A 27,184-nucleotide genomic window follows, 5' to 3' on the forward strand; every position below is an offset into this window, starting at 1 on the left:
TGTGTTGTGAAGATCAGACTTTGATAGATTCCTGTTCTTTAAATAAAACAGGGTGCCCACTCACACCTGATTGTCATCCCATTGATTGAAAACACCTAACACTAATTTCACCTTCAATTAACTGCTAATCCTAGAGGTTCACATACTTTTGCCACTCACAGATATGTAATATTGGGTCATTTTCCTCAATAAATAAATGACCAAGTATAATATTTTTTTCTCCTTTGTTTAACTGGGTTCTCTTTTATCTACTTTTAGGACTTGTGTGAAAATCTGGTCATGTTTTAGGTCATTTATGCAGAAATATCGAAAATTTCTAAAGGGCTCACCAACTTTCAAGCACCACTGTGTATAACACAAACCGCTATCTGTTGAGTTTATACGTATGGACAGAGTCGACAGTTTCAGCACTTTATAGCATGCTACAATTAATTTTCTTTACTTTTTCCACCATTTGCTGCAGACCGAAGCCCTTCCTGTTCAAAGGGGATCACAGGTTTTCCTCGGCTGACCCGGATGCTCCTGTTGTCATCCTCTATGCCGAGATGGGAACCAAAGAGTTCGCTAGATTCCATCAGCACATGCTGGCTAAAGCCAAGAAGGGCCTGATTAACTACATCCTGCGCCATTACGTCTCGGTGAGTATACTTGAATATGGGTGAGATTCAGCCCTCTTTTGATTTCACTGGATGGTCGATATTGATGTGTGTTCCTTTGTCTGCTTGACTGCGCGAAGCGAGCGATTTCATGCATGTTATTTGCTTTAATCCTCTCAAATTAAATAACTTCCCAGGCACCGAATGGCCTGTTTTTTTTTTTTTTAAATATATATTGCAGAAATAAACGTATACCGCAATGACCAAATTTCAGAGGGAACTAAATTTCATCGATTTTCTGAAATCGTTAGGCCGTCTAACTTTTAAGTCTGAATTGTCAGAATGAACGTGTACCGTTTGCATCGCAGAAACCCAGTGATGATAAAGTCTTCCTGTCTGGTTACGGGGTTGAGTTGGCCATCAAAAACCAGGAGTACAAAGCCAAAGATGACACACAAGTTCAAGGTTTGATAATGTTCTCGTTTTATCCTAGAAGCATGACGTTTGCTGAAAGTGGCCCTCGAGTCAAATGCTTCCTTTTCTTCCACAGGTGCTGACGTGAACGCTACAGTGATCGGCGAAAACGACCCGATGGACGAAGTGCAGGGTTTCCTGTTTGGCAAACTCAAGTAAGTGCTATATGCGACCCCTCACTGAATCCAGGGACGCATGTCGGCCGAAACGAATCCGAGATAATCGCAAAAGAAGCATTTTTTTTCGAAATTTGTGATTTTTCTTGAATGCAATCAGTATTTCAGATAATAGATTGTTTTGTTGGAAAAGCATACATTTTTTGTTGCAAATTGTCTCGTTTTTGTCAGGACTGTAGCCTGCTGGGGGGTGTGGGTAAATTACCATATGGGCCATTCACATGATGATTTAAGTCATTTGTTTTTTTTTTTTCCTGCGAATCAGCTGTATGATCCGAGTTGAGCGCGTGGCTATTTAACCTGCATACAGGCGTGTGATTTCACTATGGAATGAGTTACTAAACAGAGCGCAGAGGAGCTGAAACACCGCGAAGCAAACAGACACACGGTATTTACATCGGAGATCACCATTTCTAGCAAAAAAAAAAACGCAACCTCGTTTTCCAGATTGAATGGAATACTTGAATGATCGGATGATACACGGACCGTTCTAGGATTACATTCCATCGGAGGCATTGGTGTGTGCAAGGCGCCGTTTCTCTTTCTGATGGGGTAAGTTTATTAATCTAAGGCTGTGTGGGTATTTTTGCATGTAACGGAGAGTGTTGTGGTTTGGTTAAGCCTAGGTCACAACCGGACGTACGATTTTTTTGGCCGTGTGATTTTTGGCGTTTCCCAAATCGCTGCTTTTTTTTTTTTTTTTTCACGGAGAAAGACGCGCGTTGGCTCTAAGTTTGTCTTGCAACCTGAAAAAAACGTAAGCGCCCGTAGAGTTTGTTTGACATGACAAAGAACCTCTGCGGCCGGTCTGCGGCTCGAAAATCAGCACATCACACGCGCGCTCTCGTGCTTTTCACACGCGCTCTCCGTGCGTTTCTTGCGTTTTTTGCGTGTAGACCGGCCGTAGGAGCACGGTACGGCCGGTTGTGACCGAGGCTTTACATGAAACTAGTGTTGTGTTAGTTGTGTCATCATCGTGCTATCTTTCTTTCTTACGGTGTGAGTAATTTTTCAACCACAAAACGTTAAAGTATATTTTAGGACTTATTTTTGTACTTCATAATTGTGTTGGGCATACTTTGCATGGAAGGAAAATTGACGTGGTGATCTTGGTTTACATGAAAGTAGCATCGTGCTAGCTCGTAGGGGGTAGGGCTTTCCTTAATGTCATGCAATTGAGCACCATTATGTGCCCGCGCTGCACCCAGAGTAGCTGAGATGGAAAACTTATGGCCCTTTTCCACTACCCTTTTTCAGCTCACTTCAGCCCGACACGGCTCGCGTTTCGACTACCAAAAAACAGCACGACTCAGCTCGCTTCAGCCCTGCTTAGCCCCTAAAACTCGCACCGTTTTGGAGTGGGGCTGAAGCGAGCCAAAGCGAGCCGAGTGAGGCTGGGGGCGTGAGCAGACACTCCCCTGTGCACTGATTGGTGAGGAGGAGTGTCCTCACATGCCCACACACGCCCCGCGAGCACGCTGGGATCTGTAAACACCGTAAACCCGGAAGAAGAAGAATTACGAATTACGAGAATTTTTGAAGCCTTATGCGCCTCGCCTCATCTATACGCTCTTGCCAGTATCTGTTGGCGTTGTCGGTGACAACAAGCCACAGCACCAAGACCAGCAACACTAACGACTCCATGTCTTCCATGTTTATTGTTTAGTATTCGGGTCGTGAGACTACCGCTTAAAAGCTCACTGATGTCACTGTTTGCGCTGCTTAACGACATCACGTGACGTCCACCCACTTTCGCTAGCTCCACCCAATGTGTCCACCCACTTCCAGCCAGCACGGTTCAGCGCGGTTGTAGTCGAAATGCAACTCCAACAGCCCCGCTCAGCTCGACTCAGCACGGCACGGCTCAGCCGCGTTTGTAGTGGAAAAGCGGCATTTGAGGGCGATTTTCTCCCTTTTCTGTTTTAAGAGGTATACACTTTCAAAAGGCCACACATTCTTCAAATATTGTCAGATCTCCACATGGAAGGCATCATTGGAAAGCTTAGAAACTGTACTTTCTGAATCTGTCAATAACTCAAAATGCCCCCGGGCCGACATGTGTCCCTGGATTCTGTGATCTGCCACATATTTCTTTATCCTTTTTTTTTCTCCCTGATATTGTGCTTAAAAACATCTCAATGCAAAGGGGAGGGGGGAAAAGTGCTGCCGGAAGTTTTCAGAACTAGATCAGTTCACCCTCTGGTTATGTGCGTTTTTTTAAACCCAGAACAAATTACCCAGAGCTGAAGGAACAGCTGAAGGAACTGCGTAAACATCTGATCGAGAGTACAAATGAGATGGCGCCGCTGAAAGTCTGGCAGATGCAGGGTGAGTATCGTTAAGATTAAAGGTAAGATCGGGTTGCTGCGTTCCTATTCGCGCCGTCACTCAGCAGTTTGGATTCAAGCTATTTTCTGAGTCTTTACAGAAATAAAAATGTCTTTGAACTTTTACAAATTGCATCGCCAAACAGCGTCTTTTGAGGCACTCCTTAATTAGCTCTGGCTTTGTGACTCTGCTGGCCCACTGACGTGTACACACCACAGCGCCTGAAGCTCATTAGCACTCTATTAAGAGGAACTGTCAGGGGAGTAAAGCCACCCACACACACAAGCCTGCTCAAGACACAGGCGTAATAATCCATTACACACTCGCTCTGTCTGGTAAAAGCCCAGCCACGTAAATCCGTGACACCTGGAGGACTCGATGAAGCTTCATCATGAGTGAAATTCAGCCATTGGTGGGAATTCCCTGTGAAGGATTACTTCGGGGAGAAATGCAAGCCTGTTTCTATTTGGCCGGATCTCTTGAAAATAAGAAAAAACGGGATTTGTTTTGACGTGGTATTGCTAAGCAAATTATTTAGTGCTTTATTGTAGGGCTGGGCGATATGGCCTTTTATTAATACTGCGATATTTTTAGGCCATGTCACGATCCACGATATACCGTATATCTCGATATTTTGCCTTGCCTTGAATTAAGGGTCCCATGGCATGGTGGTTTGTTGATGCTTTAAACGGGCTCGTGGAGGTTTCCGGATGTTATATCCGCAGCCTTTCTTGAAATGAACCCTCGGCACGTAGATATAGGCCCAATCCCAATTCTAATTTCTACCCCTCCCCCTTCCCCTCCCCCTTCCCCTTGGCCCTTCCCCTTGAAACTGAGCTACAAGGGATAGGGCTTGAAATTCAACCCTTACGTATTGGGATAGCCCTTCAACGATCGCATACGTCATCGCGTACCTCCGTCAGCGTTTACGTTAGCAAAACGCGACCAAATGCGTCATTGGCTGCGACCAGCCGCTACAGTCAGAGCCAGAGGCAGAACCAGAAATCTCTGCTGGCAGGGTGTGATTTGTTAACTAACACCACTGAATGGGATATCGCTTCGTGCACCACATCCGACAGAATGAGGTGTCAGAACACTCATGTAAACAATAAAAGCGAGAATAACAGAACAAAACGTACGCAGTCAAGCAACCGAAAACAATACTCACTCCCAAAGCTTTTTAGCAGCAGCTTGGATTTCAGAAATCGCTGCTCATTCTCAGCTCGAAAGCGAATCAAGCGGCGTGTTTCCTCTGGATAACAACTTAAAACACGTAAATAATGGAGAAAATACATTTATGACAATCTTTCGCTGCGGGAACCGCCATCTTTCTGAAATCCGCATGAAATCTCGCTGAAATCCGCATGGCATTGTGGGAAATCACTCAAACCCCTTCGTTCGGAGTCAGCTCCAGGAAAATCTCCGTTTGGAGGGGTACAGAAGCCCTCCCCCTTCCCCTACCCCTCCGCGTTAACTGGGATTGGGATACCCCTACCCCTTCACGTGAACGCGCAAAATGGAGGGGAAGGGCCAAGGGGTTGGTCCAAGGGGTGAAATGGGATTCGGCCATAGCCTCCTGGGAGAAAGCCCCATTTCAGCGCTTTTCCCAGTGCGTCGTTTTGCTAATGAGAAGCAGGAGGCGGGGAAGGGTAGAGGGTGGGGGCGGGTCTTATCGTTAATATTCATAACATGTAAACGTGTTACCTCCGATTGGCTAACAGCACTGTGACGCTACCTCCAGTGGGTCAGAACAAGCGGATGTGGGTGTCTTACTATGGCGAGAGAGGAGGAACAAACCGCGAAGGGAAAAATACCGCGCACTGACGTCATTAAGGTGCGACGCGAGGAAATAAAATAAATTCAACAAATGTTTGGGTTTTTACTGAACAAACAAACAAATAAAATGAACGAGTGACTTAAAAAAAAGAATGTGGGTGTCTTTGTAAAAACTGTTTTGATTGGCTATTATAACAGAGCATGCTGCATGCTTTTTGGTTTTGTAGCGCAGAGTACCTGGCTAACTGCAGGAAGCGGTTAGCTGCACAGCTAATGTAGCCATTGCAAGGCTAACGCACCGATTTTAAAACACAGCAAAACGACTTAACAGTTATACACTTACTTGTTCGGTGTTTGTGGCTGATGCGGCAGGGATGCTTGGTACGGACCCAGGCTTCAGTGACAGTTGATGTGCAAAACCTGCCCTGTACTGTCCCAAGTTGTGGAAACATTCATCAGGAAAATGCTTTCGACAAACATACACCGTCTTAGGTAGACTCGACGGCGTATTATTGAAGTAAATAAAATTAAGCCACTGCGTCTTCAGGGGCTCTCCCGTCGGCAGTAAAAACAGACTCTTTTCTGTGTTGTCACATCCATGTACAGCGCAATTTCCATGTTTCGCTCGCTTAGGTGATGCCATGTTGTTGTGTCCTCCCTCTATGGTCTCCTCACTACAACTGGGCGGGCAATCCATACAGTGGGTGGGAATCCAGAGGGGGGGGCGTGGGGATCATCTCCCTTGCTGACATAGTAAAGGGAAGAGCTTATCAACGCGCCGTTTTGACGCACCATTCTCAAATGTTGGGCATAGTTTGGTTTACACATTATGAAATTTCTAGCCACTGGGGTGACTTAAGAAGGTCAGAGGAACTCATTTTAACGTTAAAAAACCTCAGAAAGTGAAAATTTCATGCCATGGGACCTTTAACACTTTGATGCATAGAATCACACCAGTATGATGATTCTATATTTCTACATTAAAACATTCTTGTTCATGCTGCATTTAATATATGCTAATTTTAAACTGTCATATAAAAAAAAAAGGGGGAAATCACAACCAAGTCAAAATTACCAAAACTGTATTTATTAAACAGTGAGTGGAACAACCATAAAATTGTCATTTCAAAACAGAAAGTGCACGTTTTGTGCAAAATGATCAGAGACAACTAGGGCTGCTCGATATTGGAAAAAATCAATATCACGATTTTTTCAGTAAATATCGATATCGCGATTTTTAAAACGATATTTATACACCTTTTTTTAAAGCCCTGATCATCAACACCTGAGGCACCGGGCCACATTTTTATAGTACAGGCCTCATAGGCTACCTGTCAACCCTTCCCGTTGTACCCTGAAACGCCTTTTACTTAAACTATTTACTGTGCAAGCGCGTACTTTGCATAGGTCCTATAGCCTGCACAAGGCTCCCGTTCTCCTCACTCAACATTTCCGATCACAGAGTTTGGAGCCAGCGCTGGTATTACCAGTGATTACTGCGTAACGTCCACACTGGCTCGTAGCCAGCCAAGGATAAAATCTCTCTCTCACACACTACAACGTAAGCTTGTGTGTTGTTAAGACACCAACATTAAACACGCACACACACGGACTGGCCATTGGGAGTAGCGGGAGTTTGTGGGCCGGCGGAGAAAAAAAAAAAAAAAAAGTTGCGCGCTGGCCTTTAATATGATAAGCAATGTTAACAGTTTCTTTAAGAAACTGTTAACATTGCTTATCATATTAAAGGCCAGCGCGCAACTGTAATAAACAATGTTAACAGTTTCTTAAAGAAACTGTTAACATTGCTTATCATATTAAAGGCCAGCGCGCAACTGTTTTGTTTTTTTCTCCGCCGGCCCACACTGAACCACCGGGAAAACTCCCGCTACTCCCGATGGCCAGTCCGTGTGTGAACACGCACAATATAGAGACAAGTCCTTAAGAATTAACATACATGAAAATAGCTCAGCGGCATGTAAACATTCCCTGAAAGTGTAGGTGGCACTGCGGCTAGATGCTACGTGAAATGGCACAAGGCAAACACCATGCGTCGCTCAGTCAACAGACAAAATCCACGAACCCAGTAGTCCTCCTACTACTGTGGGTTAGTGTTCTGTGGCCAAAAACACCCTATGCACAGTCATTCCAAAACATCCCCACTAGTTGCAGGTTATGTCTCAAATACAGATATGCGTTGTGGATTAAGCGATCTATTTTCAAGCATCAGGCTTCTCTTCCTTCATCTTCCAAATGTGGACTCCGCTATCTTTTTGGCATGTCAGCATTGAAATACCATTTGCAGAGATATTTCACTCGAAAAGTAAAAGCAACACATGATTAGGGCTACATGATTAGCAGGGGGACACCGTTTTAAGCGCACGGAATTTTAAAAACAATGTAATTACATCTGAGTCCGTCTACATCGCGCAATAAACCCGTCCTTAGCAGAACCTACTTCAAAGCATGATGCTAGCTGCAGATGCACAAGTCAAAATCAAATGAACCCAAGTAAACATGCCGCGGCGGGCAACATTAATAACCAAATTGCCTTACCTTAAAACGCTGCCTTGACCACAGGACGACTCGCAATTATTCCACTTAAATCCACACGGTTTAACACATCTAACACAGCTAGCAAGCTGGATATGTGCTAATATTGTTGTGCTTGTTTTCTTCCGTAGATGCCATTTTTACATTACCCAGTCCCACATCCAAAAATATGACGTAAATATGTTAATTGTATTATTATAACTATTAGCAAGCGAATCAAACAACATATTAACAAATCAATATATCAAATCACCCGACACGTATGAAAACAGAAGAATTGATTTTTTACTGTTGCGGAGATATCGCGGGAGTAGAATGGATGACGTATGCAAGGCTACGGTGTGCCTTAGGGGACAGAAGGGTTCGTTTTACCTTACTGTCACGTCAATGTTATTGTTGTTTTATTGCCATTGTAGAAATATTGTGCACGTCCCTTTCGACAAATGACAAAAAATCGTTTCATATCGATATTATGAATTTTGATATCATTTGACACCAATATCGATATCGCGATAAAAATACGATATATTGCACAGCTCTAGAGACAACATTTCAAAACAAGAAATTAATGCACTTTTGTGCATAATGTAACTCACATGGCATTTCAAAGCACAAAATTAAAGTGCACTTTTTGTACATAATGCCACTACAATATTTCAAAACAAATGAAGTGCCTTTTTGTGCATGTTGTCACTAACATGACATTTCAAAACAACACTAAATTAAAGTGCACCTGTTGTGCATAATGCCACTAGGATATTTTAAAAAAATACAACCCCGATTCCAAAAAAGTTGGGACAAAGTACAAATTATAAATAAAAATGGAATGCAATGATGTGGAAGTTTCAAAATTCCATATTTTATTCAGAATAGAACATAGACGACATATCAAATGTTTAAACTGAGAAAATGTATCATTTAAAGAGAAAAATTAGGTGATTTTAAATTTCATGACAACAACACATCTCAAAGTTGGGACAAGGCCATGTTTACCACTGTGAGACATCCCCTTTTCTCTTTACAACAGTCTGTAAACGTCTGGGGACTGAGGAGACAAGTTGCTCAAGTTTAGGGATAGGAATGTTAACCCATTCTTGTCTAATGTAGGATTCTAGTTGCTCAACTGTCTTAGGTCTTTTTTGTCGTATCTTCCGTTTTATGATGCGCCAAATGTTTTCTATGGGTGAAAGATCCGGACTGCAGGCTGGCCAGTTCAGTACCCGGACCCTTCTTCTACGCAGCCATGATGCTGTAATTGATGCAGTGTGTGGTTTGGCATTGTCATGTTGGAAAATGCAAGGTCTTCCCTGAAAGAGACGTTGTCTGGATGGGAGCATATGTTGCTCTAGAACCTGGATATACCTTTCAGCATTGCTGGTGTCTTTCCAGATGTGTAAGCTGCCCATGCCACATGCACTAATGCAACCCCATACCATCAGAGATTCAGGCTTCTGAACTGAGCGCTGATAACAACTTGGGTCGTCCTTCTCCTCTTTAGTCCGAATGACACGGCATCCCTGATTTCCATAAAGAACTTCAAATTTTGATTCGTCTGACCACAGAACAGTTTTCCACTTTGCCACAGTCCATTTTAAATGAGCCTTGGCCCAGAGAAGACGTCTGCACTTCTGGATACGGCTTCTTCTTTGAACTATAGAGTTTTAGCTGGCAACGGCGGACGGCGCGGTGAATTGTGTTCACAGATAATGTTCTCTGGAAATATTCCTGAGCCCATTTTGTGATTTCCAATACAGAAGCATGCCTGTATGTGATGCAGTGCCGTCTAAGGGCCCGAAGATCACGGGCACCCAGTATGGTTTTCCGGCCTTGACCCTTACGCACAGAGATTCTTCCAGATTCTCTGAATCTTTTGATGATATTATGCACTGTAGATGATGATATGTTCAAACTCTTTGCAATTTTACACTGTCGAACTCCTTTCTGATATTGCTCCACTTCCCATCTTTACTTCTGAGAGCCGCTGCCACTCCAAGATGCTCTTTTTATACCCAGTCATGTTAATGACCTATTGCCAATTGACCTAATGAGTTGCAATTTGGTCCTCCAGCTGTTCCTTTTTTGTACCTTTAACTTTTCCAGCCTCTTGTTGCCCCTGTCCCAACTTTTTTGAGATGTGTTGCTGTCATGAAATTTCAAATGAGCCAATATTTGCCATGAAATTTCAAAATGTCTCACTTTCGACATTTGATATGTTGTCTATGTTCTATTGTGAATACAATATCAGTTTTTGAGATTTGTAAATTATTGCATTCCGTTTTTATTTACAATTTGTACTTTGTCCCAACTTTTTTGGAATCAGGGTTGTGTATATATAATGCACTTTTGTGCAGGGTGTCACACGGGTAATTTCAAAATCAGTAAAATAAAAAGTAGCTGCATAATAGGAAATCAAATGGTGAAAAAGGTGTATTTATTAAGGACCCTCCTTTTAGTTTTTTCGTCTTACAATCCTGTGGTTGCAAACACAATACTTAAACATAAAACAATTCACAAAAGGTGAATGAGGCTCATTATGGAAAAGTTCACATCTTTAGTTCATTATGGAAAAGTTCACATCTTTTCAACCACGCTAACCGGGGCCATGTCTTTCGCGATGTGGTGGGTTATTGCAGACGTTATCTCCTTCTGTTTTTGTCGTACGGTGTTGATCTGGAAATAGACGAGGCCAGCCTCAATTGCGTGAGTGCTGGTTGCTTCGGCATTTTCTTTGATATGGCACCGGCCGGAGGTGTCGCGCGGAGTTTCAAGCACTCTTCATTTTCTAGCCGGTGGTTTCTTAAATGATGATATAAATTTGATGTACTGCTAGATTTTGAAGCAACGCTTTTGCGACATTTTTTGCATATCACCGTTTTTTGTTCAACATCTTCCTTCTTGAACCCAAACCACCGCCAGATGATGGATCCTGTGCTGTTTTTCTTTGGAATCAATTCGTCCTCATCCATGTGTTACCGTTGGCACCTGCTGCCGCTACCTTTCTGCAGGGCGAGGACGTATGACGTTGCATGCACGGCAGTATGTGACTGACGTATGTAATGAAATTGGGTGCGCTTGTTTTAACTGTCTGTGAGAGGGAGAGACGAGAAAGAGTGTGATAAGCCTGGAGTTAAATGTCCGCGGCTAAAAGGAAATGTGTGACAACATATACTCGAGTTTCACGATATGGACCCTTTTCACGTGACGTCACGACAAACGCGGCCGCCATTTTGGACATGTACTACCAGTAGTCTACCACAGCCAACATGAGGAACGACGGCGAAGCATCGAAAGGAATATAGCCATCAAAGAAAGTTTTTACTTTCAGCAAGACTTCCATCATGCCATTATATTGTTGTGCACCTGGATGTAGTAACCATCAACACACAAGGCAAGAGTTATCATTTTATCGGATCCTGACAGATGCTGACCGACGGAGAAGATGGATGGTCTCTAAAATATTGGCAAAATGATGTTTATTGACATAGCAATCGTGTGTAACGGGAAGCATTTGCATATCCGAAGTGTTGTGTTTTACATCAAAGATAAAATAAACCGATATGACAACGACTTCTGCTGCCAGGTTGGGGACACAAACTAGTAGAAAGGAAGTGTGCCAACACACTTCCTTTGTGGTCGATTCTGCTTTTTTTGTTTAATTATTCGTCTGCTGTGGGTTTGGAATCGGTAGCCTGACCGATTCGTTCATGTTTGTGGTGCCATTTGTTTGTTGACGCGTGTTGAAATGGAAGATTGGTTGTTGACATGATTTCCAGTGATGCTTTGGTGCTGCTGTGGATCAGATGTGTTGAGTAGCCTGACTGTTTTTTTTTTCTTGCGTGTGGTATCATTGTTGACGCGAGGTTGTTTTTTGAGCATGCCAATGCGGACACGATTTCCCCTGATGAGTTATGACTTCAGACGCGATGCGTGTGTGGAGTCCGCGTGATATGTGCGTATTGCCGCTTTTCCACTACAAACGCGGCTGAGTTGGGCTGAGCCGTGCCGTGCTGAGTCGGGCTGAGCGGGGCTGTTGGAGTTGCATTTCGACTACAACCGCGCTGAACCGTGCTGGCTGGAAGTGGGTGGACACATTGGGTGGAGTTAGCGAAAGTGGGTGGACGTCAGGTGATGTCGTTAAGCAGCGCAAACAGTGACATCAGTGAGCTTTTAAGCGGTAGTCTCACGACCCGAATAGTAAACAATAAACATGGAGGACATGGAGTCATTAGTGTTGCTGGTCTTGGTGCTGTGGCTTGTTGTCACCGACAACGCGGACAGATACTGGCAAGAGCGTATAGATGAGGCGAGGCGCATAAGGCTTCAGAAATTCTCGTAATTCGTAATTCTTCTCCTTCCGGGTTTACGGTGTTTACAGATCCCAGCGCGCTCGCGGGGCGTGTGTGGGCGTGTGAGGACACTCCTCCTCACCAATCAGTGCACAGGGGAGTGTCTGCTCACGCCCCCAGCCTCACTCGGCTCGCTTTGGCTCGCTTCAGCCCTATTCCAAAACCTTGCGAGTTTTAGGGGCTAAGCAGGGCTGAAGCGAGCTGACTTGTGCTGGTTTTTGGTAGTCGAAACGCGAGCCGTGTCGGGCTGAAGTGAGCTGAAGTGAGCTGAAAAAGGGTAGTGGAAAAGGGCCATATGATAGGCTTCTCGTGTTTGGAGATCTGCACTCTGAGACAAGCGCAAGCACCCACCCACCAAGGGAAAAAAAGGGACCCCCCGAAAATATCGGCATAGTTCGAACACTGGGTTGGAGAAAGTAATGGCAAATAGTGAGTGCACAAACCATAGAAGGTAAACTGTACACAGCGCCAGGGCAGTGTGATGGTATGTCTACTTTTAGATTGTGTTAGCTCATCAATGAACACACTCGTCACTCGACGAGTTTCACGTCTTTACGACGGATACTTAAATGAGTGTTAGGTATTATTGTTGCAGTCTAAGGCCCTGTCCACACGGCAACGGATTCAGGTGACTCCGATACAATTGCTTATCGTTTAGGCCTGGCGTCCACACGGCACCGGCGTTTTGGGTGCCCAAAACGCAGTCTTTTTGAGAACGGGTTCCAGAGTGGAAAGATCTGGCAACGTTGCCGTTGCGAAGTCGTCTGGATGAGTAGAACGGATTTGTTTACGATGACGTCACAACCACATGACTGTGAGTGCTTCACGCCGGGTAGAAGTGTAACGAACTCGATGCGAGTTGTCAACAAATCCTATAACTTGGTTCATGAAACGCGCTTACAAAATATTTTCACTGTGAATATTTATTGTGTAATGGTGCAAAGTGAGAGAGAGAGAGGGAGAGAGAGACTCTGCCCTTAGGGCAGAGTCAATCCCGCCAGCAAAAATAGGGAAAAAAAGGAGCGATCTCACCTCTTCAGATGTTGGTTTAAGTCCTACAATACATGCCTCAAAAAGGGCGTAGAAGAGCAAATTAATCCATCAACGTGTAGCATTCAATTTATTCCGGACCATTAAAGACGCCGCCTTCCGCGTAGAATCATACGTCATCCTCTCCGCCATATTGGATAGGTCAAAGCGGAGAATAAAGATTAGCTGCGTTTAACTGTACCAACAGGTTTACCGTCCAAACGAGATCACATGGGATTACCTTTCACAGGTGAGACTGGAAAAATACTTTTCATTGTATTTGGTCATTATAATGTAATTTTACGAACAGATTTTCCTGACTTTGTGGCTAATATGAAGTCTCGCGCATAATAGTTTATGCGCATGCGTCCTTACTTCTTCTATTGTTCTGGTGTCTCCGAAGGGACCGTCTTACAGCGCCCCTAGAGGTGTGGCATGTGTATTGCATCGTTTTCAGCAAGCGTTGCGTTGCCATATGGACCTGATATTTTACTGATCGTTGCCCATTTGGACGCGATATATTTTTAAATAACATCTCGTTGCCGTTGTCGTGTGGATGTAGCCTAAGCAGTCATTGTAGCAGCTAGATGAGCGAGAACCGAAAGGGTCTGTGCCATAAACCGTTATTTTTTCATGTCCAAAATGGCGGTCGCGTTTATGAAGGTCACGTGAGTGAAAAGGGTCCATAGTCATTTTCTACATCGCACAGACTGCAAGCCGCGATATATCGAGTATATTCGATATATTGCCCAGCCCTACTTTATTGTTACATAGTTGAATCCCATTGAGAAGTGAAATCTGAGCTTGGTTCAGTTCGCTTGGAAATGAATGCGGACTTCATTCAATAACATTTTCTTTCCCTCTCTCTCTCTGACCCTCATTCTCTCTGACCCTCCCCCTTCCTCTCTGACCCTCTCTCACTTTCTCTCTCTGACTCTCTCTCACCGTCTCTCCCCCCCCCACCCCCCCCCCCCCCCCCCCGACCCCCTCTCTCTGACCGTCTCTCTCACTCTTTAGATCTCAGCTTCCAGACAGCAGCCCGTATCCTGGCAGCGCCTCCTGTAGATGCTCTTAATGTAATGAAAGACTTGAGCCAAAACTTTCCTACGAAAGCGAGGTACGCAAACAGATGTTTGGTAGGAAACGTAATCCTTCTGTGTGTGCGCTAACAAAAAGGGTGCATGGAATAAGAATAGGTGCAGATTTGTCAGAATTACACACACCGAAGGTGAACAGAAGCATCAGTGGACTTGCTGTTGCCTAAGTTAACTGAATGCAAACACACACTTCATCAAACAGAGTATCCAGCGATGATGAATTCTCCAGTGAAACAACCGGGCAATGATACAGATTCCACAATGAGGATAAACCCGCTGACTTTTGACTAAAAGTTTTCACACCACAGCTGTAATTAAGGAAGCATGCTGTGTTTTTTTGTTTTTTTTTTCCTTTCCACAAGAGAAACGGGTTTTCATGTTGAAAATTCTTGCTTGAGGCTAGAGGTTATTAAAGCAAGACTAATTGTAAAAAAAAAAAAGATCTGGGCTGCTTTAATTAACACTGAAAATGTACCCATCAGCAAAACAGAGCGCCCCCATGAGCTGAGACTTAATCCATTTTCAAGAATGTCGTCTAATTGTCTTAAAGTGCCATTCCACCATTGGATGTATTCTTTGGCATAAAATACAATATATTTTGACAACATATATAAATGGTATCACTAGATAGAGAAATCTTTTAGCTTCAAAATGATATATCAAACATAATTTTTTGACAACGACAAGTACCGTATTTTTCGGACTATAAGTCGCACTTTTTTTCATGGTTCGGCTAGCCATGCGACTTATACTCCGGTGCGACGTATATATGTTTTTTTTTTTTTTTTTTCACCACGGAATAACTGGAGCTGATGCTGAGTCTGACGACAGCCACGCAGAAGAAGAGGAAACGGCGCTTCGTCTGCCGCTGGAGTTGGCAGAGTTGTTCAGAAGCGACACCGAGGATGAGGAATTCAATGGATTTGCTGATTTGGAGTGAAATCGCCAGCTTGATAAACTTGACTGACCTGTGTTTTATTATTAATGATAGGGCTATAGTTATTTAAATAAGTTATGTAGTGATTTTAGGCAGTGCTTAATTTGTGAAGTGGGAGGTCCTGGAACGCAGGAGGTGGGTGGGTCCGGCGACTCAAAAAAAAAAAAAAGGTGGGGGGTGGTTTACTATAACTTTACGCACACGCGCTTATTGTGTGTGTAAAAAAAAATAATAATATCAGACATTATGATCTTAGAAAACGCTTTAGTGACGAACAGTTACAGACAGTAATATGTCGTGATATGTTATAAAATATTATTTTTATTAGGCTATATATTAAATTATATATTAAATTTATCTTCTAAAATAACAGACTACTCATATCACAACCGGTTTATTTCACCATTGGAGATCAGATCACACAAGACATGAGTTAAATTACTCTTTTTAAGGATTTAAGTAGGGTATTTAAAAGCGGTTATTGTTTTTTTTTCACTAGATGGTTGTCTTTGGAGATGATATACCTATAGCCTACTTGACCTCTGATTTAATGAAATAAAATTCGACAAAAATGAAGAATGACACTCCTCGATGATGACTACAGCTTTAATAACACAGATGAAAGAGCCATGGGGCGATAATAAGCCCTACCGGTAAAAATAATCTAAAAGTAAACTGATTAATGCATCATTAATAGGCTACTAGTATTAGTTATAATAATAATAATATAGGCTATTAGTAATAACGATAGTGATAGTATTAAAGATAGTAGTAGATATTTAAAATAATCAGACTAGGCTACTTACAGGGCAAAGGGCGCGTTATCACTGCTCAGCTGTTCGTTTATTAAATAAACAATGCAGTCGCGCAGTAACCACGCGCCGCTTATCAGATAGAATCACAGATTCTATGGATAGAATAACCCTTCAAAAAAGTTTTTTTCGTCTTCATAATGCATTTTTTGGCTGATGCGACTTAAACTCCGGATCGACGTATAGTCCGGAAAATACGGTATATTAATTCTGCGACCAAAGTCACCTACCCTTTTAATTTCCGCGCGTGATGTCATCGGCAGGTTCCCCTTCTTGTGTACCACGTGACGTGTGACGTGGCACATATTATCAGCAATGGCAGATAGAACGCGATAAAAATAATACCAATAAATCTAGCTAATACCAATAAATCTAGCTAACTGAAAGATTAACTCAAAATTTTTCGCAATTTTTTTGGCCCCCATATACGAGGAGAAATGACTCTCTCACTTTGGGGGTTTCCTGGTCTAAAAATAGACCGACACGTGGTATACAAGAAGGGGAACCTGCCGATGACGTCACGTTTCACTACCGCGCGGAAATTAAAAGGGTAGGTGACTTTGGTCGCAAAATTAATATACTTGTCGTTGTCAAAAAATTATGTTTGATATATCATTTTGAAGCTAAAAGATTTCTCTGTCTAGTCATGTTGTCATAAAATGTATTGTATTTTATGCCGAAGAATACATCCAATGGTGGAATGGCACTTTAAGATACTCTAAAGGGGATGATTCTTGGGCAACTAATTAGGGCAACAGACAGTTGGCGACAACCAATCAGATAAGAACAAATCTATTGCCAGGGAGACAGACACCGCAAAGATGGGCACTGAAACATTTTCTATAACTAATAACTGACACGTCTATCATAAAAAAAATAATGGTTTAATTCTCATCTCAGCACAAAAGAAAAAAGGACATGGTCCAGGAGACGGCTGCTGAGGAAGAAAAGGGGCGTGACCGAGCTCCTGTAAGGCTTTCGGCAGATTCTACCGTAACTGGATCCATTAACCACTTGCCCACAAAATAAGAAATATTTCTTGTCCTTTTTTCAGTGAGGTAATATTTTCAAGATTGAAAATATGGTATTTGGTCTTCTAAAACAGCACGTCATTTAAAAATATCAATAAAAGATTTTTAAAGGGGTACCAAATATAATATATACAGTTGCTGATGTGACAAAGTAACGTATTCTTAAGTATTCGATCAAATTTATATACTAGAAAACAACGAAATATCTTGGTAATTGTAAATATAATACTTTATACGCTAAACCGCACAAGAGTCGCCATTTTTAAAAGACCGTGACGTCAGCGCTACCCACTGCACTAGCGGAACTCTCCGAAATAGAGGAGATAAGCGTGTAATCATGGCGTCGGGCGCATCAAGTGAAAGCGACAGCTCTGTCGAATCATACGAAGAGATCCCGCAAGACACACTGCAAGCAGGCTATGGCTTAGAAGGGTACCAGTTTGAACCTAGGAGAGGTACTATGTAGTGGAAGTTCATTATGTCTAACTATTAAAGCTATTTTAAGTTCGTTTCTTAAGACAAGGATTCTTTAAGATGTTGCCTTGTTGACAGTTTCGGCGAGAATCTTCCGCCTTCTTCAAAACAGTCACCAGGTGTCGAGTGGTGACGTGCCTTATCAGCTGATGTTACGCTACGGAGGCGTGAACGTCCTGCCCAATTTGACAGGTAGTTCACGCCTCCTGCTGTCAGGTCGCTCCCCCAGGACACATCTGGTGACTGTTTTGAAGAAGGCGGAAGATTCTCGCCGAAACTGTCAACAAGGTAACATCTTAAAAAATCCTTGTCTTAAGAAACAAACTTAAAATAGCTAGGAGAGGTACTCTCGACTCCGGCGATGAAAGAAGAGAAGAAAGCTCGGATGACGGCGAGGATGAGACTGATGCTGACCATGGGGCAGAGTGTCTGCGTGCAGGTGACACGGCGTGGCGCTCGTGCGGAAAATGTAACGTGGAGTTGCTCGCGAGTCCAGCAGAATTTTTGCTGCAATGAGATAGGCGCCACCCGTGGACTTGCGAAATCGTCGCAAGAGGCAGAAACAGGTATTTCACACGTGCTATTCCCAACCTCAACGAGCCAACACAACTGGGCACATGCATACGTCACGCAGAGAAAATGAACGTGCATTCTGATTGGATAAAATTAATATCATGGCGGGCTGTTCAAACTGCGGAAATAGTTTGCTCGAGCTACTTTCAAAACACTATAACTTTCCAACCTTAGAACAAAAAACTTTTGTAAGTCTTGAATAAGGTTCGTTAATGTGTGTTTTATTGTTATATTGCCCTCTGTTCCCCTTTAAAGAATAAAGTTCTATTTCTTTAACATATCTGACAGACATAACTCCCATTTTAAAACTCACTTTCATTATCCCTGTTGCTATCGTCAGTGAATTTCTGTCAGATGACCTGACGATAGACTCGGCCATTATGGATCTTTGTTAGTTATCGTGTGGAAGCAGGCTTTATCATTTTTGGGTGTCAACAGATAGAGTTGAAATAGATTAACAGCGAAAAAACTATTTCGTTCACGAGAGAAGCCCACAGTTATTTTTAAAAAATGCTATCGTCAGTCTGTCAGTCAAATGCACCTGACGATAGCAGAATTCAAGCCCTCACCACGCACATGTTGACTGACGCAAAGAGGAAATTCTACTGCGCGTGATTTTTGTGACAGCAGACATTTACTTCCGGGCAAGACTTGGAGTTCTGACAGCTAGATTTCATCAAATAAATCGAGGTAAGATTTTCAGTCAGCTATCCTGACGATAGAAACATTGAGAATATATTTGTGCATTCATATTTAAAATTTTCTGGAGGAAAACTATCGTAAGTTGAGAGAAATCAGAGCCACTTGCGACCCTTTCAGCCGACAGAATGTGTTATTTCCCCGCGAAAGTGACACAGTCGTGTCTATCGTCACTGTTCTGACAATTATTGTTAATATTTCAATTTTGAAAATAAATTTTCTCTTTTTTATTTCAATATTTTATTTTATTATTTGGTTCTAGTGATGAGGTATTTAACATTATTACTAAATTTGTCAGATTAATAATATAAGAAACAGTTTTGTTGCTATTGTCATCTAGAGCGTCTGTCAGAATATGATGGTAGTCGTTAGCTTGTCTGTCAGATTTTGATGATAGAAACCGATGTGTTTCTATTGTCATTTAGCATGTCTGTCATGCCAGGCTTTTATTAATTAGTTACCAGGACTACTGTCCTAAAATTTACTGTGAATGTCCAAGACCCCAAATGCTACTAGAAAAACTGAATAGAATGATCAAAACAATCAATTCAGCAATTTAAGGAGATGGGACTTAACTGGCCTCTGTTATGGTAGAATCTGCCTTTCTTTCTTTCTTCGATCCTGAAGTTTGAACTGTTTTGCCCTCGGGTTCCACAAGTAGTCGTGCTCTGTATGTGAATTAGATCAAACGATAAATTTGACAATCTTTATTACAACTCATAAAAAAAAAAATGCACTGTCCGTCACTTTTAACTTGACACAAGACAGCTAACGTTATTCCTACATAGCTAGCGATAACGTTTAACTAACTATGTCAGCAAAAACCACCGCTAGTTAGCTAAATCCCATCCAGTCTCTATGGAGCGGTGGTTAGCTAATGGCGGTGTCTTAATTCCAACCTGAGCATAAAACTGGTAGCCTAGTAGTAAACTAGACCCAACCGCCGAGCGGCCAAAAATATTTTTTGCCTAGCGAGTGGGTCTAGCCTCGCACCATATAAACAAAAACACCCCGGGCATCAAATCGTGCCCGCCAATCACAACGCAAGGTTTTTGTTTGGATTCTTTGGGCGGGCTTTTGCAGGAGTGATGACAAAGCTGCGCGACGCTGGAGAAAGCGCAACAGGAAAGATGGCTACGGCTAGTGAACAGCACGCGTTTGACTCCGCTTTGGAATCAGTTTTAGAAGAATTAGACTTGGAGTTTTCGTTGAAACATGAGCAGGAAGAGGCTCTCCGCTCATTCCTTTTCAAGAAGGACATTTTCGCTGTTTTGCCGACCGGCTATGGCAAAAGTCTGATCTAGAGGTCTGCGCGGGTCGGATTTTTCAGTCCCGCTCCCGCCCGCATTGTGCAGTCCCACTCCCGCCCGCGCCACAAAAAAATTGATTTTCAGTCCTGCTCCCGCCCGCGCCTGCCATATTTTGTCCCGCTCCCGCCCGCAAATCCCGCATGATGCAGACGTTCGCGTTATTTCTCAGGAAAGTTCTTGTCTTGACACAGCGTGATGGTGCCTTGCCCCCTACTTTCAGTGAATTTCAGCATGAATATCTACAGCTCATGTTGTTGTTATTATTTACCTTGTTTCGGAATTCAGCATGTACTGTCTCTAATAACAATAATAATAATTAGTGCTGTCAAACTATTAAAATATTTAAAAATATTTAATTGCGAATCACACATTTTTATCATACGAGAAGCCATTGTAATTCTCTGATCAGCATAAAAAAGTGAAGGGGCTTGCTTTGTAGCAATAGTTTTTTTTTTTTTATTACAAAGCAGAGCTAGTAAGGGAAGTGAATTGATTTACTGCTTGTTAGTCTACAACTTTAGTCAGAGAGACATGTTACACAGTGACGGTAGGCTTGACTCAATGCTATCCCAGAAATCCTTCCTGTAATATGCAAATTTGGCCGCCTCTGATTGGACAGCCAAATGTGCATATTACAGGAAGGATTTCTGGGATAGCATTGAGTCAAGCCTACCGTCACTGTGTAACGTGTCTCTCTGACTAAAGTTGTAGACTAACGCAAGCCGTAAATCACTTCACTCATGGTTTTCTTGCTAGTTGGGTGTGAACTGCGAGTCATTAGAGTGATTAAAGGATTTCCCGCAAATTTAAGATGCTATTCCTCTGGCAATCTGACTCTCTCTGCAAATTTAGGCATCTTAAAATGTTTTTATTAATCCCAAATAAAATATCCAGCACAAATTATATGTGATATACATAAATTAATAATTTATACATTTTATTTCAAACACATCTTTAGTTAGCGGGACTGCAGCTTATCACCGCTCCTGCCCGCGCCACATATGTGCACTCCCGCTCCCGCCCGCGCGCGCATATGTGCACTTCCGGTCCCACCCGCGCCCGCAATGAGCTTTCAAAATTTGTCCCGCGCCGCACTGCTTTGCGGCGGGTCTCGCGAGTCCCGCGGGACTCCCGCGGGAGTGCAGGGCTCTAGTCTGATCTACCAGCTGGCTCCGCTCGTAGCCAAAAGGATGGGGCTAGTTTGTGCAGTACGAAGAATTAATAAACAGCTTTGAAACATTACTTTTTGATTGTTTCTTATTTTCCCGTTATTTTAAATTTAAGGGAAATTATTTCACCAAACACCACTAAATAAAAACTCTCAAAAACAGTTTAAGCAAACCCTTGAAAAACACTTGAAAAAAAATGTGTATGTGGTACAGACTCCAAACTTGTGGTCATTATCTCCAAACTTCTTAATATCTAGAACCTGTTTATTAATTAATACGCATTTTGAAAAATTATTTAATTTCAAGGCCTCCCCCACTGCTTTCTGTCGCTCTGACTACGTCACAGTCACTGTTGCGCTGATTGGTCAGAGCGTTGGCCTATACGCACAGAGACAGTTTGAAAGACAGCGGGTTGTTCCTCCGACCCGCTTCGGAAATGTCTACGGATCGAGGCCAGACTAAATATTCACATTTGGTCTGGCTTGCCAGGCTATAAAACTGGATGTCTGATGAGGTAAATTCACCACTTGGGGTTTACACGTAACAACTTACCAGCATAAAAAGATATATAAGTTGTCCTCTTCGCTCCGCTGCTGGAGACGCCACCATCTTTGTTGAAAATTTCAGAAAGCGCTGAGGTGGTCATGTGATTCGGTGCTAGCACTCTGATCGGATGATCTTTTTTAAAAAGTTGCCCAAAATTGTTCAGATATAAATTGCACAATTGCCCGGCAGTGTTGCCCAAAAATCATCAGCCTAAGTTTCACCATTCAACACATTTCAGCATTTTTTTTTTTAGCTAGCATTGGTTCGAATTGAACTCTAATAACCTGTTCTCAAAAAACTCTCATGATGTACTATATCGAGTATTTGTTTATTTGACTTCGTTACCTTTGTTCTCAGGTCCATAACAAAAACGGCAGTAAACTCTGAGATGCGTAAGGAGATTGAAGAGAATCAGAAGGTAGCTTTATTTCCATTTGCTTTTCCTCACACGATAAAATGTATAAATAACTTCCTTTGCCTTCACGCACCACCTTCTACTCATCTTCCGTTGTGAGATGCTTGAACGTTTACATTAAGTCAGACTTATTATTTCCCCAGATGGAAGAGGGGAGAAGAATGAAGTAATCCCGCTGCTTACGGGCCCTTGAGGTTGCAGTCGTTCGCACTTCTTGTTAATGTCGTTTGCTCCACACTTCTCAGCGTAATTGTATCCCGTGAAACCCTGCAAACAGACTTCCGGACCTTTCTAATTGGGTTTTTTGTTACCTCAAGAAGGCACAAAGATTTGTCGAGTAAACAAGTGGAGAAATGCAAGAGCAAACTTTTATATCAATAAAGCCTGAGTTTTACTTTTCTACAGTGTCTTGCAAAAGTATTCGTCCGGTTTTGTCGCATTGCAAGCTGGAATTAAAATTGATTTTTTTGTGTGTGTGTGTGTGGGGGGGGGGGGTTAGCACCATTTGCCTACCACTACATAGCATGCCTACCACTTTAAAGGTGCAGATTATTTTATATATATATATATATATATATATATATATATATATATATATATTGTTTTTATTGTGACACAAACAACAATTTTTAAGATGAAAAAACCGCAATCTGGAGTGTGCAGTCTCTTGAGGTATGTCTCTATTAGCTTAGAACATCTCGCCACTGGGATTTTTGCCCATTCCTCAAGGCAAAACTGCTCCAACTCCTTCAAGTTAGATGGGTTGCGTTGGTGTACAGCAATCTTCAAGTTATGCCACAGATTCTCAATTGGATTGAGGTCTGGGCTTTGACTAGACCAGTCCAAGACATTTTAAATGTCTCCCTTTCAACCACTCCAGTGTCGCTTTAGCAGTCTGTTTAGGGTCATTGTCCTGCTGGGACGTGAACCTTCGTCTCAGTCTCAAACCTCTGGCTGACTCAAAAAGGTTTCCTCCAGAATTGCCCTGTATTTAGTGCCATCCATCTTCCCTTCAGTCCTGACCAGCTTTCCTGTCCCTGCAGATGAAAAACATCCCCACAGCATGATGCTGCCACCACCATGCTTCACTGTAGGAATGGTGTTCTCAGGGTGATGAGTTTGCGCCACACGTGGCGTTTCCCATGATGGCCAAAAAGTTCAATTTTTGTCTCCTCTGACCAGAGAATCTTCTTCCATGTGTCTGGGGAGTCTGCCACATGCTGTTGGGCAAACTCCACACATGCTTTCTGATTTTTGTCTTTAAACAATGGCTTTTTTTCTGGCCGCTCTTCCATAAAGCTCCTTGTCCGGTCTGTGAGTTTTGGTGGGCGGCCTTCTCTTGTTAGGTTTGTAGTGGTGCCATATTCTTTCCATCCATCCATCCATTATTTGTAGCCGCTTATCCTCTTCTGGAGCCTATCCCAGCTGACTATGGGCGAGAGGCGGGGTACACCCTGGACAAGTTGCCAGGTTATTGCAGGGCTGACACAGAGACAAACTACCATTCACATTCACACCTACAGTCAATTTAGAGCCACCAATTAACCTAACCTGCACGTCTTTGTACTGTGGGGGAAACCGGAGCACCCGGAGGAAACCCAGGCAGACACGGGGAGAACATGCAGACTCCACACAGAAAGATCCTCGCCGGCCACTGGGCTCAAACCCGGACCTTCTTGCTGTGAGGCAACAGCACTAACTACTACACCACAGTGCCGCCCCATATTCTTTCCATTTTGCTATAATGGATTTAATGGTGCTCCATGGGATATTCAAAGTTTGGGATATTTTTTATAACCCAACCCTGATCTATACTTCTCCACAACTTTGTCTCTGACCTGTTTGGAGGCTCCTTGGTTTTCATGTTGCTTGCTTAGTCGTGTTGCAGAGTCAGGGTCCTTCTAGCCTGGGCCCGCCCATCCTAAGCGTGACGCAACACAAGGGCCTGTTGCGAGCTTAGTCTGGCCAGGCAAGCTATCTCCAGCTCTTCCAAGCTCCGGAAAAATCGGGAGCCAATCAACTTTGAGCATCTCCAACGGCCCTGGGTAGAGGCGTGTTCAAGGCAGTGATGTAGTAGAACTGCGACCGGAAGCCATGGATTGTTTACAGAATCATGCTGTATTGAAAGCATTCAACGGGAAGTTCTCATTGAAAACGGAGCAAAGAGCAGCCCTGGAGGTATTTATTGAAAGGAAGGACGTTTTCGCCTTGCTCCCGACCGGCTTCGGTAAGAGTTTAATCTACCAGTTAGCCCCGCTAGTAGCCAAATCAATGGGGCTCAGCGAGAATCCTATCGTCGCGTCACATACGTCAGAGGAAAGAGTGATGTGATTGGTTTAAGCTTCGTCACAGCCTTTTCTGGCTTCGACCAGTAGCAAACTGAGGCATTTCAGGGAGGCGGGTCAACCACGGGCTCTGGGAAACGGTTGGGCTGAATATCTTGGCCAGACCAATAGCTCGTAGAGCTTTGAAGTCGCGTTAGCCAGACTAGGGTCCTTCCAGAACAGGGTGATTTATACTGACATCATGTAACAGATAATGTGACACTTTGATTGCACACAAGTGGATCTTAATCATCTAATTGTGACTTATGACGTGAATTGGTTGGACCAGCTCTTATTTAGGGGTTTCATACGAAATGGGGTGAATACCTATGAACACTCGAGATTTCTGTTTTTCTTCATCTTAATTACTGTTTGTGTCATTTAAAAAAAAAAAAATTGCACCTTTAAAGTGGTAGGCATGTTGTGTAAATCAAATGGTGCTGATCCTCTAAAAATCCATTTTAATTCCAGCTTGTAACGCGACAAAACAGGACAAACACCAAGGGGGATGAATACGTTTGCAAGACACTTCCCGTCTTATGCGACAGACATTTTACCAACAAGTACAATTCTTTATTTATTAACAAAAGTTATACTTTTTAACGGACATCCTTGAAACTGCAAAGCTCTCTGTCCTGAACGCTCAACGTTACACATTTACAAGACCCTGGCACTGGAGACTCCTTCCAAAATGTCCAAATTCCTGCTTTATGATCAATAAAAAATACATTTACCCGTGTACCTACCTACCTATCTACCTATGTACCATACCAACAGTTACTATCGAAACCAAAGATGAATCCGCACTTGAGAGCAATGTTTATTTTGTTTTGCTGAAGGTTTCTAATTAATGTCCTTGTGGATCTCTGTAGTACTTTAAGGGCTCACTGGGACTGCAGCCAGGTGATTCGGCTCTCTTCATTAACGGACTCCACATTGACCTGGATATGCAGGACATCTTCAGGTGAGGAACAAATCGAGAACCAAGTTTATGTTCCTTGCCAAGTATTTTATTTATTCATCATTTCTTCAACCCTTTCACCACTGCAGACCGCTATTCCGGTCTCATCGTAATAGGGAAACCCGGGATTTCCGAAGACGTTATTTTATGTGAATTAGGGTTATGTGTGTTTTTTTTTTTGTCCTTTATTTCTAATATAAAGTTATATGGTGTATATAGCAGTCTGTATATGATGTTACACAGTGGTGAAAGGGTTAAAGGGATAGTTTGGGATTTTTGACATGAATCTGTATGGCATCCCCATCAATAGTGTCGTGCAAACACACTGACTTACCCCTGACAGCATCCTGTGAGTCCAGTTCTTGTCCAGTTTTGGTCCAGACGAAAGTAGTCCGGCAAGTTTGTTGGGGTCACGAAAGTAAAACGTTTTTTGTCTTAAAACAGTGATATATTTGCATCACAAAACCGTTGCCAAATAAAAAGTCAGACCTCGAAATCGCTTGGCACTATTTTCTCTCCCTTCTTATCACTGCGCGCTGCCGCCAGGTGACAGCCACGGCTGTTTCATTCATTGTTTACTAGTGATGGGAATTTCGGCTCTTTTTCGGGAGCCGGCTCTTTTGGCTCTTCTTACTATAAGGAGCCGGCTCTTTCGGCTCCCAAACGGCTCCTGAGATTTTATTTTTGATTTAATTGCTGCAATTAACTAGTTAATTAATTACATTATTATTTATATTTTATCAATAGGATGTTTTCCATTTTATTTTTTAGTTTTTGTAGCCATTGTAAAGCTTTGTAAAGTATAGCAGTGTAACAATGTTCTAGCTATAGAAATAAAACTTGCTTACCAATTAATAAATTATTTTCTCACAAACATAATGCAAAACTGTGTTATATTACCAATATAAAATACACAGAAGACATCAACTGTTTATCCTTTATGGCTTTATTTCACACTCGACCTTGAACAAAATGCCACAAAATAAATTATGAAGTATAAATCAGGCCTAAGAAACTATGAAGCAAAGTTGGAAATTATTTTAACAAACACAGAACAATGTGCAACAAAATATGTGGCACCTTGAGCGCATGTAAAAAGAGAAAAAAGTGCCGCACTCTGCTCCACCAGTAATGAGAAGCCGCTGGAACAGCAAATATGCTCCTGTTATAATGACTGCTGTCTCCCGGTTGCTGACCGAACCTGTCAATTTATGAGCGACAATTTGTATCATGAGCTTTAGGAATTCACGGCAACAAAACAATGATCATGGTTGTCAAATAGACGATCATCCTTCAGCTGAGCTGAACTCTGTCTTTCTCTCTCTCTGAGGCACCTAAGGACAAAAAACTAATTCGGCTCCCCAACTTGGCTCCCACCGAAGAGCCGGCTCCCGTCGTTCACTTCAAAGAGCCGGCTCTTTGAACCGGATTGTTCGCGGCCGACACATCACTACATCGTTTACTCCTAGCAAAGTTAGCGACAACATGTCTGACTACGACGGTGAAATGTGTGCGGAGATTCAAGGCAAGGCAAGTTTATTTATATAGCACATTTCAT

At 42.7% G+C, this 27,184-nt stretch overlaps 1 protein-coding gene across 1 annotated transcript in view; it reads left to right on the forward strand.

Moving 5' to 3' along the window:
• Window positions 1-27,184, forward strand: part of uggt1 (UDP-glucose glycoprotein glucosyltransferase 1) — a 122,486-nt gene that overhangs the window by 17,319 nt on the left and 77,983 nt on the right. The window contains exons 6-12 of the mRNA XM_060929609.1: window positions 464-638; window positions 965-1,061; window positions 1,147-1,225; window positions 3,474-3,574; window positions 14,296-14,395; window positions 22,284-22,344; window positions 25,538-25,629. Coding sequence (XP_060785592.1) covers window positions 464-638; window positions 965-1,061; window positions 1,147-1,225; window positions 3,474-3,574; window positions 14,296-14,395; window positions 22,284-22,344; window positions 25,538-25,629 — 705 coding nt within the window. The remainder of the gene's footprint in view (window positions 1-463; window positions 639-964; window positions 1,062-1,146; window positions 1,226-3,473; window positions 3,575-14,295; window positions 14,396-22,283; window positions 22,345-25,537; window positions 25,630-27,184) is intronic.

This window comes from Neoarius graeffei, chromosome 1, assembly GCF_027579695.1.
Source record: "Neoarius graeffei isolate fNeoGra1 chromosome 1, fNeoGra1.pri, whole genome shotgun sequence".
NCBI classification, from domain to species: domain Eukaryota; kingdom Metazoa; phylum Chordata; class Actinopteri; order Siluriformes; family Ariidae; genus Neoarius; species Neoarius graeffei.